General features: G+C 41.3%; 1 protein-coding gene across 1 annotated transcript; it reads right to left on the bottom strand.

Moving 5' to 3' along the window:
* Window positions 1-1,179: 1,179 nt before the first annotated feature.
* On the bottom strand, window positions 1,180-17,670 carry coq3 (coenzyme Q3 methyltransferase). The gene is made up of 6 exons (XM_080426089.1): window positions 17,375-17,670; window positions 15,181-15,318; window positions 13,336-13,435; window positions 11,442-11,690; window positions 3,417-3,576; window positions 1,180-2,155 (listed from the first exon to the last, which is right to left on the bottom strand). Exons 1-6 carry the CDS (start codon window positions 17,569-17,571, stop codon window positions 1,965-1,967), a joined length of 1,035 nt encoding a protein of 344 aa, XP_080282215.1. The 5' UTR covers window positions 17,572-17,670; the 3' UTR covers window positions 1,180-1,964.
* Between the last annotated feature and the right edge of the window lie 380 nt (window positions 17,671-18,050).

The raw sequence follows: 18,050 nt of genomic DNA, 5'->3' as shown, positions 1-18,050 counted from the left end.
TGATGTCACCACCGCCCTCACCGGTGAGCGGTGAGGGCTCCCTCTAATGCCGGTGGAAAACGACACAGCTAAATACTGGAGTTGATAGAAATGGCCTGTTTACACTGTAGATCATGTTTAAATATTACATTATACCGTGACTCCATTTACGCAATAAACTCTAAAAACATGACAGAGGTCAGGTCTTTAATAACAGCCCACAATTTAGTTCAAGAAACGATATTTTTTAGGAAAACCCCAAGGGATATGATCATAGACTACTTGATAAGAAAATATTCAAAACGAAAAAAGGTATAGGCTACTTTTGCGCATTTGCAACAGTTTGGTTTGCATATGCTAGGCCAAGGGCACCTTAATTATAGACTATGCGAACATAAATGCAGTGGATAATAATGCAAATATTAGGCCTAGCTAATAAATATGTAGATATGGAAAGCAACAGCACATAACAAGCAGCCTACTCAGTTGGTAACAGCTTCACTAGTGTAAGATAATTCTATATTTATGAACATATCAACACATTGAACTTCAGATTTTGGTATTGTTGATCATTACTATCACTATTATGAATAACTCCCGATAGTGAAAATGAAGATTTCATAAGAATTATTTAAGGCCTGTTACATCACATTTATCATCAGTAGCACCTTATTCCGTTACCTGCATCTGTGTGCTAGACCAGTGGTTCTCAAAGTGGGGTCTGGTCCATGGACCTTCTGGGTTCCTTGAGGGGGTTCCAAATAGACCCTTAAAGATCTGCAACTCTAGAGTATGTACAAATGGAACCAAATGGACCCCTCAGGGTCCATTTGTACACTCAGAGTTATGGGGGTCCTTGAAATTACCAGTTCCTTTTAGACAGCTGCAGACATGAATCAGTCAACTATAGCACATGTTTTCAGATAGATTAAAGCAGTTTACTGCTATTACTATTGGGATTTAAAATACTTGGGTCTATTTATGGCCAGTTTCTGTGGCAGACCTGGTAAAAGGGATTTCACCATCAGTCTGAGACAACCTTTTCCTCAGGCAATCGGTTGGACATGACCATTCGCTCAGTAAGAATTCAATGTTTTAAATAAAATGATCATGCATCCAGCCACTAAAGGCAAATGCATGTGTCCCTGGAAAACTCACATCTTTGATGTCAGGCAGTAATAATGTACAGTAAGTCAGAGGCACGTGTTGGGTTATGTAATCCACATCCATCCATCCACATTAGACCAATATAATATAAACTCAGTATAGTGTCAGCTCCAGAGACCAGTGTCTTCATGTAAATGTGTGAACATAACATCTGAAAGCCTTAGAATCACAAAATCCAGCCAATCATACAATGAACTCATGTCAATGACTTGTCATATTAGAGAATTTAGCGATTTTACAAGATATGACATGGCAAGATGCACAACATTTGATGAGCATAAAACATACAATATCTTTTTAGATATGTTCTTGCATTGATCAACCTTTTGACAGTTAACACAATGCTTAATGGTGCTGAAATAGCTTGCATGTGCCTGTCAACTCCTCATCGAACGAGCAGGATGTCATCCCTAACCAAAACCAACAATATCAGAACTGTTATAATGCTTAGGAGAGCTTAACAAGAACTACACTACGGGCCCTATCTTGCCTTACCCCTTAACCCTAAACTTATTAGCCATATTCTACTATTTTGAAAAACCTTTTTAAATGGTTAAACTAGCCGATCTACATCGACACGTTGTGAGTTTGTAGATCGGCTATTTTAAAAATGTTTTTCAAAATAGTAAAAAATGGCAAAAAGGTTTAGGGATAAAGGGTAAGGCGGCGTGCAAGATAGGGCCCCTCATCTTCCCAGCTTCTTCACAGCTTTTCAATGATAAGTGTGTGAGGTCCGTCTTCATTCTTTCACTGAAGTCTCATACAACGCTGCATCACAGCTGGCTTCTAGGAAGCAGAGATTCTTCCACTGGTTCAGGTCAGTTGTGTGTGGCGGCCGCAGCTTGGTCTTGGGGGTCGGGGCGGTCTGCCTCGGACGTGTCCGTCTGCGGCTCCTCGCTCAGCTTGACGGCATGCAGAGCGTAGTTAATGGCCGTACTGTCGGTCCAGCTCCACCCTCCTGACACTGGGTTGTAGAGCATGCCCTGCACAGACTGCACCGAGAAACCGTCTGTGAAGAGGAGAGGGAACGGGGTAGGCAGAAGGAAGGTGGGAGGGAAAGTATGGATGCGAGGGAGGGACGGAAGGAATGTGAGTCACAGAAGAATTAAGTCTAAAAGCTTAAACTTTAGTTTATTAGAACTAATTTTCCTCAGAATAACAAGCAAACTGGTATAGTCAAAATAACCTCCAGTATGACCTCAATAAAACAAAGTAAATGGTGATTGTCTTTTGGGTGGCATGTCATTATTCCGACTGCCCATTATTCTGACGTCCTGTTGGTCCGACTGGCCCCATTATAACTAACCCTATCTATCCCTATCCCCAACCTCACACTAACCTAATGATCGGAATAATGGGATGTGGGAATTATGAGCGGACCCCCATTCTGCAACCTCTGGAAATTGAAGACAAGCTTAATATAGCAGGCTGGTTCTATCAAGTTTCTTGGCCCTGTAATTGCCAATTTCTTTCAATGGGAAATACATACAGATACAGATGCAATTCTGAGCAAGCTCAATGAATGTTTTTCTTAAGACAACTTGAGAAATGTGGTGCCAGTAAACAGACTGCAAGGTTTCTTTCACAATACTACAGCCTAAAAGCCTAAAATATCATATATGAACCCTCCCACCCTGCCAGTTCCCTCGGGGAAAATATTCAGAGCCATTAACACCATTAGCACCGTTAGCAGCCTCTAGAGTCCATGCTGTTCCTTACACCCAACTGGAACCATGTACACACTTATCTCCTGTAAACTAGGCCCATTACTCCCCACCACAATGGGTATTAAAATCAATGCGGAGACCACCGAAGAAAAGATTGATAAAATTGATTGAAAGAAGATAAGATTGACTACCTCTGTCAGCAATGAGGATAGATCCCCCGCCCAGACCGTCGCCCCAGGAAGGTTATGAGAGAGAGCGGACACTATACCATTCCTAACCATTGGTTCCTTTTGGTTTATGCTGTTGCCGATTTCGCAATAATAATAATTTAGCAGGTTTTATTCATTTTATTATTATTATTATTCTAAGCAATTGTTCCATGTATTAATCATATTTAATTTGGTTGCTGTTTTGTACCAACAAAGATTCTTAGTTAGTGTGGCAATAAACCTTGAACCCTTAAATATTACCAGTTTCTGTGAAAAATTAATTGCTCTTGAATAGAGAAGGAAAACAAAATCATGTTGGAAAGGTATATATGAGGAAAAGGAGAGGAGGTCTGAGGAGGAAGGATGGGGTTGTGATAAAAAACCACAGACTTACTGGACTCCAGCAGGCGCTCCAGCTCCACAGGGCTGATGAACTTCTCCCAGTCGTGGGTCCCCATGGGAACGATGCGTAGCAGCTGTTCTGCTGCTACAATACCCAGCGCATAGGACAGGTTGGTCTTATTGATGGTGGTGATGAAGAGCGAGCCGCCCGGCTGTATAAAAGCACACACACACACATAATAATACTACATCACACTTATATAGCGCTTTTCATGGTACCCAAAGTCGCTTTACAAAACAAATTAAAATAAACAACTCTGAGTCACGTGAGGCACGAAGCAAGATGGCCGCACGGCACTGAGCGCTGATAAGTTTCCTCTTTTTATATATATTTTTTGACTCATAGACTACTTTTTTTCCACAATTTTTTCAAACGTTGATACAATTTAAGATTTAACTTCACCATTATGGATGGACAATCCGACCCATTCGCTTTCTCGCCTCCCAAACAGCCAGGACCAGGCGACGGACCGAAGGCTAACATGCTAACGGGGGATATAGCTATGCTAATCAAACAAACAATTGAATCGCAGATGGGAACCTGGCAAGGACTAGTAGCTTCCATCGTAAAAGACGCAATCGGCCAAGCTATGGAACCCATACAGAAAGGTTTGACAGAGAATGGCGATATTCTTAAGTCCCTGAAAGGGCAACTAGTGGTCCACGCTGAAAAGTTTGCCACGATGTCCAGCCGGATAGATAGCCTGCAAGCTGATGTGCGCACAGGCGAGGGGGTCAATGATTCTTGCCTTGCTGAACTGGTTAGGGTCCAGAAGAAGCTGAACGAGCTGGAGGACCGGTCCAGGTTAAATAACGTCAGATTGGTCGGCTTGCCGGCCGGTGCTGAAGGAGACGATCCAAGGGGTTATCTCCAAAAGATGTTACCTAAATGGATTCCAACCATGAAAAGCTTGCGTAATGCGGTGGTGACCGTCGACAAGGCACACAGGATCTTCTCCAACAAGACATCGGGACCAAGAACGATGATCTTCAGGCTTCTACACTTCCCCGACCGACAGGCGATCCTGGAGGGAGCACGGAAAGCCAAGCCGGCTCTACCTGGGGGAGCCAAACTGCTGTTCTTTGCCGATTACAGCCCCGGTACGACGAAAGATCGCCGCGCGTTCAAAGAAATACGCACCAAATTGTGGCAAAAAGGCATCGAGTCGTATCTCGTCTACCCAGCCATTCTTAAAGTTAACTACAAGGGCAGGAGGATGTCATTTAGATCGGCTGAGGAGGCGAGGGACGCCTTGGATCCAGCAGCGATGGAGGGCGAGACGATGGAGGAGGAGGCGGCGACGAACGACAACGAGAGCGACAACGACAATGCGTAATGGAGATGGGTGAGCTTTGGAGTGGGCAGGCACGGACAAGCGATGGTACTGGGGGTCTTTCGGGGGTTTGATTTTTTGATTTTTTGAAACATTTATTTATAGATTTTCCTCTTGTTTGTTTTGTTTTTGTTTTGAAGAAAACCAAGGCACCTTAGAAGGTATTTTACAGTCCATATAATATTTTGTGTTCAGAACAATGCATATGATAAGACTATACGAGGTAAATCGTCGTCTGTATTTTTATTTATTTTTTAAAATGCAATGTTCTTTCCTTTTTGCGGTGGACTATTAAGCTTGGAAGAGATGTGTATGTTTTGGTTTTAACTGCGCCACGGTAGCCGAAAGGCTCCGTGCTCCAATGTTTTATTTTCTTCTTCTTTCTTTTTTTTTTTTTTTTCTTTCTCCTCCGTTTATTTTACTGGAGCCGCGGTGAGAGTGACGACAACCTTTGGTGTAAATGTCTTTTCGGTCACATAGTTAATAAGTATGTATCAACGAATACGTATATTTGAGTTGTTTACCTAGGATTAAGCAGGTTATTTTTTTTCTATCATATATTTTGTATCTGTGGGTAAGGTTTCATCATTGTATTAATAATGGGGGGGGGGGCAGACAGTGTTCAGTGGCAGACGTTGCTAAGTGTTTCTCACTGATGTTACAAAGTCAGGGGAGGGGGGTGGGGGGAAGTAAGGGAGCGAGTGGGAGGGAGGGGGGGGTGAGGGGGGGGAGGGAGGTGGGGGCGAGGGGGGGGAGGGGGGTGGGGGTGAAGGGCTCTTCTAAGTTCCACTAACAAATCACAACAAATCCAAGGCAAGGTTAATGACATGGGAAGGTTAGAGTCTTTTAATGTTGTATCTTTTAATGTCAGAGGTCTAAACACACCACAAAAACGCTCTAAGGTCCTAGATTACTTACGAAGGAAGAAAATTGACATTGCTCTTTTGCAGGAAACGCATCTTAAACTTGAAGACACCCCCAGAGTTCAAAATAGGTTCTATAAATCAATTGTGGCCTCTTCAGATGGTACACGTACAAAAGGAGTGATGATATTATCAAGGCGCAACATAAATATTACTGTTGATAAGATAGGCTCAGACAGGAAGGGACGTTTGGCATTCTGCTGTACTTCCATTCAAGGCAAAAAAGTTGCATTTGTTAGCATATATGCACCAACCGTTTTTGAAGCTGACTTTTTCCCCTCAATTACTGCAGAACTTCTAAAGTTAAATGATTATCAGTTATATATCGGCTCAGATATGAATGCTGTATTTGATGGCAAAATGGACAAATCCTCTATATCTATGGCATCTGCTCAGGACTCTGCATCTAAGGCCTTAAGTTGTTTTGTAAAAGATCTCCACCTGGTGGATGTATGGAGAGTGCACAACCCCTTTGTGAAGGACTACACTTACTTCTCACCTAGGCATAAAAGTTTTACTCGTATCGATCACATTTTAATTTCCTCTGGCTTGCAGTCCACTGTACATTCAGTAGAATTTTTACCCAGACTTCTGTCGGATCACAGCCCGGTGATGTCTTCATTTGACTACGGAAATATAAAAAATAAGGCTTCAAGATGGAGGTTTAACTGCACTTTGTTGAAAAATGAAGAATTTATTACTCAATTGAGGACGAAACTGGCTGAGTTTATTTCTATAAACAAGGACAGTGTTGCGGATATGACTGTAGTCTGGGCCACGGTGAAAGGGTTTATTAGAAATAATGCAATATGGTTTAGTTCCCATCTACATAAAACCAGACTGCAAAATATTTCCCGGTTGGAACAACAATGTAAGGAGTTAGAAGACACGCTTGAAAGGAACTACACCTTGTCTATAGAAAACGAGCTTAAAGTCAAACAAGCAGAATTAAATGATTTATTAAGACGCAGGGCAGAATACATGATTCACATAACTAAACACAAGTACTATGCAGAGGGCAGCAGGCCTAGCCATTTACTGGCACTAACACTTAAACGACAAGAAGCTAATAGGGCTATACCAGCTATTAAATGTGTTAAAAGAGGTGTGGTATCATCAACAGAGGAAATAAATGAGACATTTAAGGATTATTTTAAAGACCTATATACAGAGGGTGGTGTCCCATCAGAGGAGGACTTTACAGAGTTTTTTGAAGGACTGGACTTGCCTAGTTTAACATCAGAGGACACAGATAAATTGGATGCGCCTATTTCATTAGGGGAATTACTCAAAGCTGTGCGAGATACTAACAAGGGCCGTTCACCTGGTATAGATGGTATCCCAGTGGAGTTGTATTTAGCAATTTGGGAGGTCGTTGGTCCGATATGGTTGGAAACTTTGAACTATGCAATTGAAAAGGGCTTTTTTCATAGAGACCTGAACACAGCTCTGATTACAGTTATTCCAAAACCCGGAAAGGATCACCTGGAGTGTGCAAATTATAGACCAATTTCTTTGATAAATGCAGACCTTAAAATATTTTCAAAAGTTCTGGCCAGCAGGCTGGAGACGGTCATTGGGAAAATAATTAGTCCTGATCAAACTGGATTTATTAAAGGCCGTCTCGCCGCTGACAATATTCGTAGACTCCTCCACATTTTGAGTGCAACAGGCAAGATTCCTCCTGCGTGTGGACTACTGTTTATTGATTTCGAAAAAGCTTTTGATCGCTTGGAGTTTCCCTATATATGGAAGGTATTAGAAAAATTCAAATTTGGAAACCATTTTATCAACATGATTCGAACTTTGTATGCTACTCCATCAGCTCGGGTCAATGTTGGAGGAGGCCTATCAGACTTGTTTGATATAAAACGGGGAGTTAGACAAGGGGACCCGATTTCGCCACTCATTTTTAATTTATCCATCGAACCATTGGCGCAATTGATTAGGAGCTGTGTTCGGATCTCTCCTATTACGGTGGGCACGACGTCACATTCCGTTTCGATGTATGCTGATGACGCACTGATATATATGGCAGATGTGCAGAGATCACTCCCAGTTGTGTTGGAAATATTGGAGAATTTTGGGTACTTTTCAGGTTGTAAGGTTAATTTATCAAAAACTGCATTAATGCTTGTGAATGTGGATCAGTGTGACGTGGCCGTTCCTCCCCAGATCATTGTTACTGACGAAGTGTCTTACTTGGGTATCAAAATTAGTGTTTCTCTATCGGCTATTGCTAAAACAAATTTTTCATTAGTTTCTACAAAAATAGAAGACGATATCAGTAGATGGAAACATCTGCCATCGTCAGTACCAGCGCGTATAGCGGTGGTTAAGATGAATATCTTGTCCCGCATTAACTTCATCAGCTCAATGGTCCCGTTGGCACCCCCAGCGGGATATTGGAAAAAGCTACCTCATTAAGAAAATACATTTGGAATGGTAAAAAGCCGAGCATAAAATGGTCTGTGCTTCAATACAGGAAATCTGATGGGGGATGGGCATGTCCTAATTTCAAACTGTATCACTGGTCATTTGTGTTGAGAAGTCTCAATGTCATGATGGAGGATGATAATACATCTTCATGGAAAGAATTGGAGCGTGACTTGTTAACCCCTGTACAATTGAAGGATTTCCTCCTGATGGGTATTTCTACTAGAAAATGTAATCTATACTATGGACCGATTTTTTCATATTTATTACAGGTGTTTAGAACAGTAGAAAGATTCATAGGATTTAAAAGTAAATGGTGTAAAGCAGCTCCAATATGGAATAACAACCACATTTTGTCTGGGGGAAGACCACTTGTTAACAGAAACTGGGAGGAGAAGGGCATTAGGACTCTGCAAGATATTAATGGCTTGGTTAACATTCTAGATTTTCAAGATATAGTCTCAAAATATGGTGTCGATAGGCATTCTCTATTCTTTTACTTCAGAGTGAGATCCGTTTGTAGGGCCAATAGGGTTCCCTGGGGTAACGAGTTAAAAGACCATCCCATTCTTAGCTGGTTTCAGAGAGCTCCTAAACGAATAGTGTCATATTTATATGATCAATTAAATTCTCAAAAATATACAACCTCGGCAGGAATGAAAGCCTGGAACTGTGATATAACAGATTTGGGGCTAGAATTGGACTGGGATGCTATTTGGGACAATGTAGCTGGTGCTTCAAAAAATCCAAATCATCAGTATATACATCTTAAGTTCTGTCACAGAGCATATGTAACTCCCAGAATCAGGCACCGAATGAGACTGGCACCTGACCCGTATTGTACATTCTGTGCCCCAGGAACCTTGGGCTCGTTTGTCCACATGGTTTGGGAATGTCCGGGGATTATGGAGTTTTGGGGAAATGTGTTGGGGACTTTAACAGACTTAATGCGAGTACAACTGCCAATGGATCCGTTTGTACATCTTTTGAATGATGACTCTAAACTGTTTCTTACTGTAAAGTCACGCAAAATCTGGCTGGCAGGACTTACAGCAGCCAAAAAGATTATAGTCCAACGCTGGAAACCTCCACATGACTTATCCAAAACTGTCATCGGCCAGGATTAATCATGCCAAACAGGGCACGTTAACACTGTGGACAAGTTTGATATCTGATCTAAAAGACCTACTGATTCGATGAAGTTGTGATCGTGTTGTGTGAATATGTGGAAGGAGGGCGGGGTGGGAAGGGATGGGGGGAAGAAGGGGGGGGAGAGGGGTGGGGGATACTGATGTTTTTTTTTATGATTATTGTTTCCTTGAAATGCATTTTTGTCTGTAATTTGAAAAATCAATAAAAAATGAATAACAAAAAAAAAAAAAAAAACTATTAGGAGAGAAGTATTTATTTTACTTAAATTTTTATCCCACGATTTTGTAACCCATTTTTTCACCCTGTGTCAATTGCCTATGTAATCCTGGGCGCTACTCTCCCTCTGCCAGCCTGGGGAGAGCCCAGAACTGAGCTCATGCCTCCTTCAATGCATGAGGAGCTAGCAAGCCGCTTCTTATTTAGTTTCCCCGGTAGGACGTAGTGTGTGGAAGGAACACGTTATTCCAACCAATTACTTTCCCCTCCATCAGGCGCGCACCTGGCTGACCAGGGGGAGGCAGTATAGAGACCAGGGAGAGAAGTATTTAAAAGGCAAAACATTTTGCAAAGACAAAAACATTAAGCTAAGACTAAAAGGCAGAAAGGGAAAACTGACTGCATTCATCTTATAGACAATATTGGGCTAGAAAGGGTACTAATGGTTTTCCATCAGTCGCTTCCTCAAGAGTCACAACAGGTTTTTTTTACACGTTGTCTTTAGCTTGCTCACACTGCTCAGTGCAAAATGACACAGAGTTCCACCTCAGGCAATCAGACGGACATAAAAAGAGCCTGCATGCGCGAGAGAAGCCTTTATGTGGTCATCTGCCTCATACTCAACTGTTCTATTCAGGGTTTCATACAAAAGCATTTCACATACAAGTGGACATGCAAAGATGGCGTTGAGGCAGTTTTGTATCACATTCCAGGTCCTTTTAAGGCTGTTTTTACACATCCAGTATGCCAAAAATAGACAGGAAATCGAATCTTCAATTGACCTGAAAGCAGTGGCATTAAGCGGAGATTACCAGAAGCCCCATTCCCCCCTCAAAGTGTTTGTTTTGCAACCCACTGACCCAGGAGATTATGTTCATGGTCACATATACTGTGTGTGGCTTTCACCTCTAGAGGGCGAAGTGTGGGCAAAATATAATGTGGAAAGCGTCACCACGACTCATAATTATGCAATGCATCTGCATAAAATCACACACACTGTAAAAACTAAATGAAGTTACCATATCGTTGTTGTCGGGCAGAAACCTTATTTCAGCTTTTCAAGTTCTTTCGCTAATCAAGTCCCTACTTCGACATACAAGAGTGTCACACAAAAGTACTGAAAACAGCTGATCTACAAGCTCGCAACATGTCGCGATATGACACGTTGAGAGCTTGTAGTTCGGCTATTTTCACCATTTTAATTAAAAAGAAATAACAATAAAAAAATGTACGGTTTTGGACATACTGCACAAGGTTTGTACCCGACACAGACGCTATGCATGCAAATACGCACAAACAAAACCCTTCAGCAAGCTGTCTGGGAACACACCACATGATCAAAGTGTGTGCTTGCAGTGGTGTAAAGTAACTAAGTACATTTACTCAAATACTGTACTTAAGTACAATTTTGGGGTAATTTGTAATTTTACTTAACTGGAGTATTTCCAATTTTCAATACTTTTACTTCTACTCCACTACATCTCGGATCCAAATATTGTGCTTTTACTCCACTACAATTATTTGAAAACTTTAGTTACTAGTTACTTTGTAGATTTTGATTATTATTACAAAACATACATTAACCACTTCACTATATACATTTCTGCCATTTGAAAATAGCCGATCTACAAGCTCACAATGCGTCGCGATGCATTGTGAGCTTGTAGATCTGCTATTTTCAAAAGATTTGTATACAATTAATACAAATCCAATTAATACAAATCCATCCATACATTCTGCATAATGAGTACTTTCTACTTTTGGTACTTTGAGTACATTTTGATACCAATACTTTTGTACTTTTACTCAAGTACATTTTTAATTCCGGACTTTTACTTGTAACAGAGTACTTCTACCTTGCAGTATTGATACCTTTACTTAAGTAAAACATTTGAGTACTTTTTCCACCACTGGTGCTTACAGTGAGTGAAAGCTAAAGTGGTCCCGTTTACCCACCTTGAGCACATGGCTGCAGCAGTAAGCAAACGTTTCCAGGTCGGCCAGATGTTCCACCACCTCCGAGGCCACCACAGCATCAAACTCGTCATCCTCCTCCCCTTCGCCGGTGAGGTCCTCCAGAGTGCAGGCCTGGTACTGGACCCGGTCACGGAGGTCCGGGTCGCGGGCCGAGTGGAGCCGTGCCGTGCCAATGCTGTCCTCCACGGGGTCAATGCCCAACACGTTGGCTCCGAGACGACCCAGGGGCTGGTGTTGGACGAGAGGAAAGATGAAGAAGAAATTCTTAGAAGAACAAATACCATTGTTTTCACTGTTGATATTAAGTAGGGCTGAACGATATTGGAAATAATTTACATTGCGATATTTCTTCTTTTTTTTTTGTAGGAAATATATAATTTCACTAGACAATAGTTCAATCTGGAAATATTTTATCACTAGCAATGATCATGTTGATTAGAGGGGGAAATAAGGCAGTTCAATCAATACTCTGGTAGACTCAACATGACATGTAAGGCCAGTTATCAAAAAGTAACAAAAAGGTGTTTATCAGATGGTCTGTACTGTTTATACTTTCAGATTAGTCATGAAAATGCAAACCTTTCTAGTTTTTGTTTTCTATCAAGAAGTAAATGTGTGAGCTAAGTTGCACCCCTTGTAATTTCACTATTATGTTGCGATTACATTGCGATGTTCATGCTGAAACAATACTGTATATTGTGCAGCTCCTAATATAAAGAATTGATTACTGGACGTGATAACTGATACAGAGGGAGACAGAAAGAGACCTGACAACCAATTAGCGCAGATGTACTGTACATAAACTGGTAGAGCAAATTAACAACAGCTGGCTTGTGAAATTCAGTGCCCTCTGCTGGAGAACTGCTGTGAACACACAGCAAAACACACACACACACACACACGTGTGTGTGCTTGCATGCACGTGTGTGTGTGTGTGTGTGTGTGTGTGTGTGTGTGTGTGTGTGTGTGTGTGTGTGTGTGTGTGTGTGTGTGTGTGTGTGTGTGTGTGTAGAGACTTGGTTTATCGCCTAGAGGCAAATCTCCATTCTCCCACAGTTGATTTCTTCTGAGGGGAATAGTCATAGAGGCAGTATTTTGAAAGACACAGAATTCAAATGCTCACCAACACTGTGTGTGTGTGTGTGTGTGTGTGTGTGTGTGTGTGTGTGTGTGTGTGTGTGTGTGTGTGTGTGTGTGTGTGTGTGTGTGTGTGTGTGTGTGTGTGTCTATGTGAGAATGAGAGAGACAGAGAGAAAAGAATCTCTGTGTATATGCGTTTTGGGCACACGCTGTCTGTGCGCATGTATAAATGTGCCAGTGTGTGCAAAGGAGACATCTCGTATAAGACCTGATTTTGTCTACTCGGATCACACCAGACTGCTGGTATGTGTTCACTTCAAATGAAGGCCAAGACAAGAGCCCTGTCCTCTTCAGTCTACCTATCAAACCCTACAAACGGATAAACAACTGTAAACCACCTGACCCGTCTTCTCCACCAAACCACAACCAGCCAAATCCACAAGACAGTGAAGACACAACGTGACTTCAGCTGACATTTACACTGTTAGATTACTATTGTGCAAGGGACAACGGACATCTGATTTGAACAGCAGCAATTCAAACAATTGGAAACTCATGGCGGGTGTGTCAAACAAGGCTGATGTCCATGAGATTCACAACTGGCCTATAGCTTGTAAATTTAATTTCAAGGACACACACACACACACACACACACACACACACACACACACACACACACACACACACACACACACACACACACACACACACACACACACACACACACACACACACACACACACACACACACACACACACACACACACACACACACACACACACACCACATTACCTCTGTGAGCAGGCCACCTCCACAGCCAACATCCAGTATCCTGACTCCTGCGAGGGGTTTCCCTGGCTGCCCTCCACCATGCACATTCATCAGATTGTCCCTGAGCACATGGACAAGACAGAAGTCACATTTAAGGCCTCCTTCCATGGCACCGTCGCACCATTCACACATTTTCGGATATAATGCAGGCTCGGGACAGGGAGGGAATGTAATCTTAAATGAAAACGTATGCCTCGACATGGGGCATACGTTCTGGGCTCTCCCTAGGCTGGCAGAGGGAGAGTAGCGCCATAGGCAATTGGCACTGGGTGAAAAAACGGGATGCATGTATAAAAAACAAAAAAACACGGGGATAAGAATGGTGTTGGTTGGTTCCCCCAGAGAATCCCAACTTCCCCACCTTTCACTGTCACAACCAAGTCACTATCGTCCTAAGCAATGCTCAACATCAATTCTCCTCTGGAGAAGGTATAGGCTAGCTGCCAATAACCTCTTTTAGCCCATTTGTTTATCTCTCCACCGCCTCTCTCCCTTTTTTCACTCCCTTCCCAAGCTATCTGACAGCTGTCTCCCTCAGGCACAAGGCACACATAACAGGCAGAGATCTGTCTGTCTATATACAGTATGTCCCTCATTAAAGTCCAGCTGTGGTGCCATAACGTTGGCACAAGCACAAGCAGTGAGGCAGCAAAGTTCAGAGGCAGATTGTCCAAGACTGACTGATTGACTACTGCTGCCCCAACACTTGCGTGTAATGGCATGTCCCCCGATAACAATCCACTACACCAGGGGTCTGCAACGTTTTACAGGCCAAGGACCCCCTAGCTGAGAGAGCAATGAAGCAGGGACCCCCTCTATATTGTATAAAATTGTGTTTCAGATGAAACTTTTTGTTTTACTTGGTCTGCTCTTTTTTCCCTCTACACCTATACCTCTTTGCCAAAAATAGCCGATCTACAAGCTCACAACAGCGTTGTGAGCTTGTAGATCTGCTATTTTTGGCTAAAGTTCTCCTCAGAAAAGGGATGCTAGGGTTCAAGTGGTTTATGTAAAAATAAAAATAAAATCATATCACGCAAAGATTTGGCGGACCCTCTGTAGTAACTCTGAGGACCCCCTAGGGGTCCCGGACCCCCTGTTGAAGACCCCTGCACCACACCATTCTTTATTCAATGAAACATTTAAACTAACTACTCAATCTAGTCTGAATGACGTTTAAATAAAAATAGAGCTGGAGATTTAAAAAGGTACACTACTAGCAGTTCTAACGAAATATGATAAAGCAGCAACAAGGGGCCAGTGTTGTCACATTGCCTCATTTAAACACAGCCCGGGGGCAGAGTCCATCCCGTGTCAGATTCAACCTACAGTGGCAGTAGATGTCACACTGCCACTATAAGGACTCATCATCATCATCATCTCGGAGACAACAGAGGGGGAAGGGTAGAGCAACGCCCGGCTCTCTAACGTACATGGGTAATGCAATGATCTTCAAATCGCAGATCTTATCAATCAAAATATTATCCCCTAAAACATGCACATGATGTACAGTACATACAGTACATAAACAGTGCCGTTTGCAGTGAGAATTCACTTGCTTATTGGTTGGGAATGTGTTAAAGTGAAGAAAATGCTGGTATGGTTTTCTTTTTTTTTCTTACTTCCTTGGGACGTTTTTGGCCTCGTAATTATCAAAAAGGTTCACTCCCCTTCTGGACATTTCTTGAGTACATCAACCTGATAGTTAATCAATTTTGCTGACAGTGGCTGATTGAAATAAACATATTGCTTTAAAACAAAAAAGGATATTGGATATAGTATATAAATACACACACACACACACACCGTATAAAAGGGACTCTCAAGTCATTCATGGCATGCAGAGCAGCAAATTCTCCTCCGTCATCCCACCACTTGCTGGCCAGTGACTGGAACCTCTTCAGCTCATTGGGGTCCACTGTGGTCTGGGAGGCTGATCGAACACTTGAGAAGATAAACGATATAATTAATTATAAATAAAAGGGAAATATTAACGATTCACAGTAAAACAAAGCCTGTGTTAGTGGGCACTAAGGAAGGGTGGGCACCTTGATGTAAAATTGGCTATATTTACCTGTTCAAAATGTAAAAAAATGTAATAGTTGGAATTAAGGTCTAATATTTCTACAATTGCTACAACACCTGTATTTCCAATCATTCTGGGCATAAAGAAGAAGTTTGACAAAGTAAATGTAAGTCTGACAAAGTACTTTACATTACTTAAGACCATTTTTCAAATATTTTATTTTGTAAGATTTTAGAAAAAAATAGCAAATCCTACATCGAGGTGCCTGCTCTTCTCGTATCCTTACAAGACACCAATATGTGGAAACACGGGTTTAAGTGCCAAGTGTAACCTTTGGTTGTTGTCGTTTTCTTTTTCTTATTGATGTGCTGTGTTTTTTGTTGTATGTTTTTAAATGGGTCTGACTGAGTCTAAGGTACTGTAGTTCGATTAATTGAATTGAAAGAACCATTAAATGGTTATGTGGCATGATGGCAGTACATTTTACTCAATTTCCCCTGCTTGATCAATAAGGGAAGTGGTGGAAAGTGGCTATGTACATTTACTTAAGTACTATACTTAAGTACAAGTTTGAGGTATTTTTACTTTAGTATTTCCAATGTTCAGTACTTTTCCCACTACATCTCAGAGGCAAATATTGTACTTTTACTCCACTATACAATTATTTGAAAACTTTAGTTACAAGTTACTTTGTAGATTTTGATTATTATTACAAAACATACATTAACCACTTCAGCCCTATATACATTTCGGTCATTTGAAAATAGCCAATCTACAAAAGATTTTTATACATTTAAAAACTTGTGAAATGGGACATTCTGCACAATGAGTGCTTTTACTTGTGGCACTTTAGGTACATTTTGATGCAAATACTTTTGTACTTTTTACTTTTACATTTTGAACACAGGCCTTTTACTAGGAGTATTTTTATAGTCGTATTGCTGCTTTTACTTAAGTAAAAGTATTACTAAAGTATTGGCATCAAAATATACTTAAGAGTACCAAAAGTAAAAGTACTAAAATGTTTGAAAATGGCAGATCTACAAGCTCACAACGTGTTGCATCGCGTTGTGAGCTTGTAGATCGGCTATTTTCAAATACACTATGTATAAAATAGGGCTGTAGTAGTTAATGTATGTTTTATAATATAATATTTTACATCTGCAAATTAACTAGTAACTAAGGTAAAAGTACAATATTTGCCTCTGAGATGTAGTGGAGTAGAAGTAAAAGTATTGGAAATTGGAAATACTCCAGTAAAGTAAAAAATACCTCAAAATTGTACTTAAGTACAGTACTTGAGTAAATGTACTATACACCACTGCCAACCTGATCAGACAGTTTGGTGCATTGTGATAGACATCCACACAACATAGTCCTCTAACATTATATATAATTTATAATGATAATCTAAACCCTATCTGATCAGACAGTTTGGTGCATTGTGATGGACATCCACACAACGTAGTCCTCTAACATAAAATATAATTTATAATGATTATCTAAACCATTGGTTCTCAAAGTGGGGTCCGGGGACCCCCAGGGGTCCTTGAGGGAGTTCCAGGGGGTCCCCAGCTAAATGATAGATTAGGCACCAAATGGACCCTTATGGGTCTGTAACTCTGAGTGTACAAATGCGGGTCCATTTGGTTCCATTTGTACACTCTCAGAGTTAAATTGACATACATTTTACAATATAAATTGCAGTCCAAGTGATAGAAATGCCATTAAATGGGGGTCTGTAGCCCTAATGCATGTCAAACTGGGGGTCCTTGAAATTAAAATGGTTGAGAATCACTGCTAAAGCCGTAAAAAAAAATCTTCTCTTATGGGGGTCCCTGGCATATCTTTTGAAATAGGGGTCCGCGGGCTATTAAGTGTCAATTTGGGGGTCTCAAGTTTGAGAACCACTGATCTAAACCTAGCCATGGTTCACATGAAGCTTGTATGTTTCAGGGCTAATCTAAACCCTACCTGATCAGACACTTTAATGCATTGTGATGGACATCCACAATCCTCCTCTGGCTCTGCAACAGCTGTGTGCAGTGTTTACACACTGAGGTCCAGCTGAATGAAGGACTCTTCTTCAGCTGCACCACATTCTTCACGTTTACTTCTGGACGTGTGTGAACTAGCCCCAGCATTAGACGCCCAAACTTCCTCGAGTACATTTTGGTATATATTATTTACAATGTGGTGTATTTATGTTTTTACGCCATTGGCAGTTATATCATGGGTCGCTAGCGGTTAGCGAATGTGACCGTGCTAGCTTCCCCCACGCCTCTAGTGTTCGGGTAGAAACTTCACTCTCTTTATAGTTCCTAGTACTGTTCAGGACACATCAATGACTTGCGTTCGTCATTCTTTTTCACCCGATTGACCGATAGGCCTTACTTTAATAAGAAAAAACATAATAAATGTAATATAATTTCTGAAATAAAATAAACAAATACATATATAATTTGTCCCATTTTATTTTTCTGAAATAAAATAAACATTGTAAATACATATTCAAATTGTCCCATTTTATATTTTTTACTGTCATCTTCTAGGTTGGCCTAATGGTTGTTTTGTCGCCTGACGACTAGACTTGTAAGAATATATAGGCTGCAGCTTTATAGTGTTTTTGTTCTTATGAGCTGGGGTGGGG

This window comes from Gymnoscopelus braueri (genome assembly GCF_963280865.1).
Source record: "Gymnoscopelus braueri genome assembly, chromosome: 4".
Classification (NCBI taxonomy): domain Eukaryota; kingdom Metazoa; phylum Chordata; class Actinopteri; order Myctophiformes; family Myctophidae; genus Gymnoscopelus; species Gymnoscopelus braueri.
Note: the sequence above shows the minus strand (reverse complement) of the source record. Positions and strands in the feature narration are given on the sequence as shown.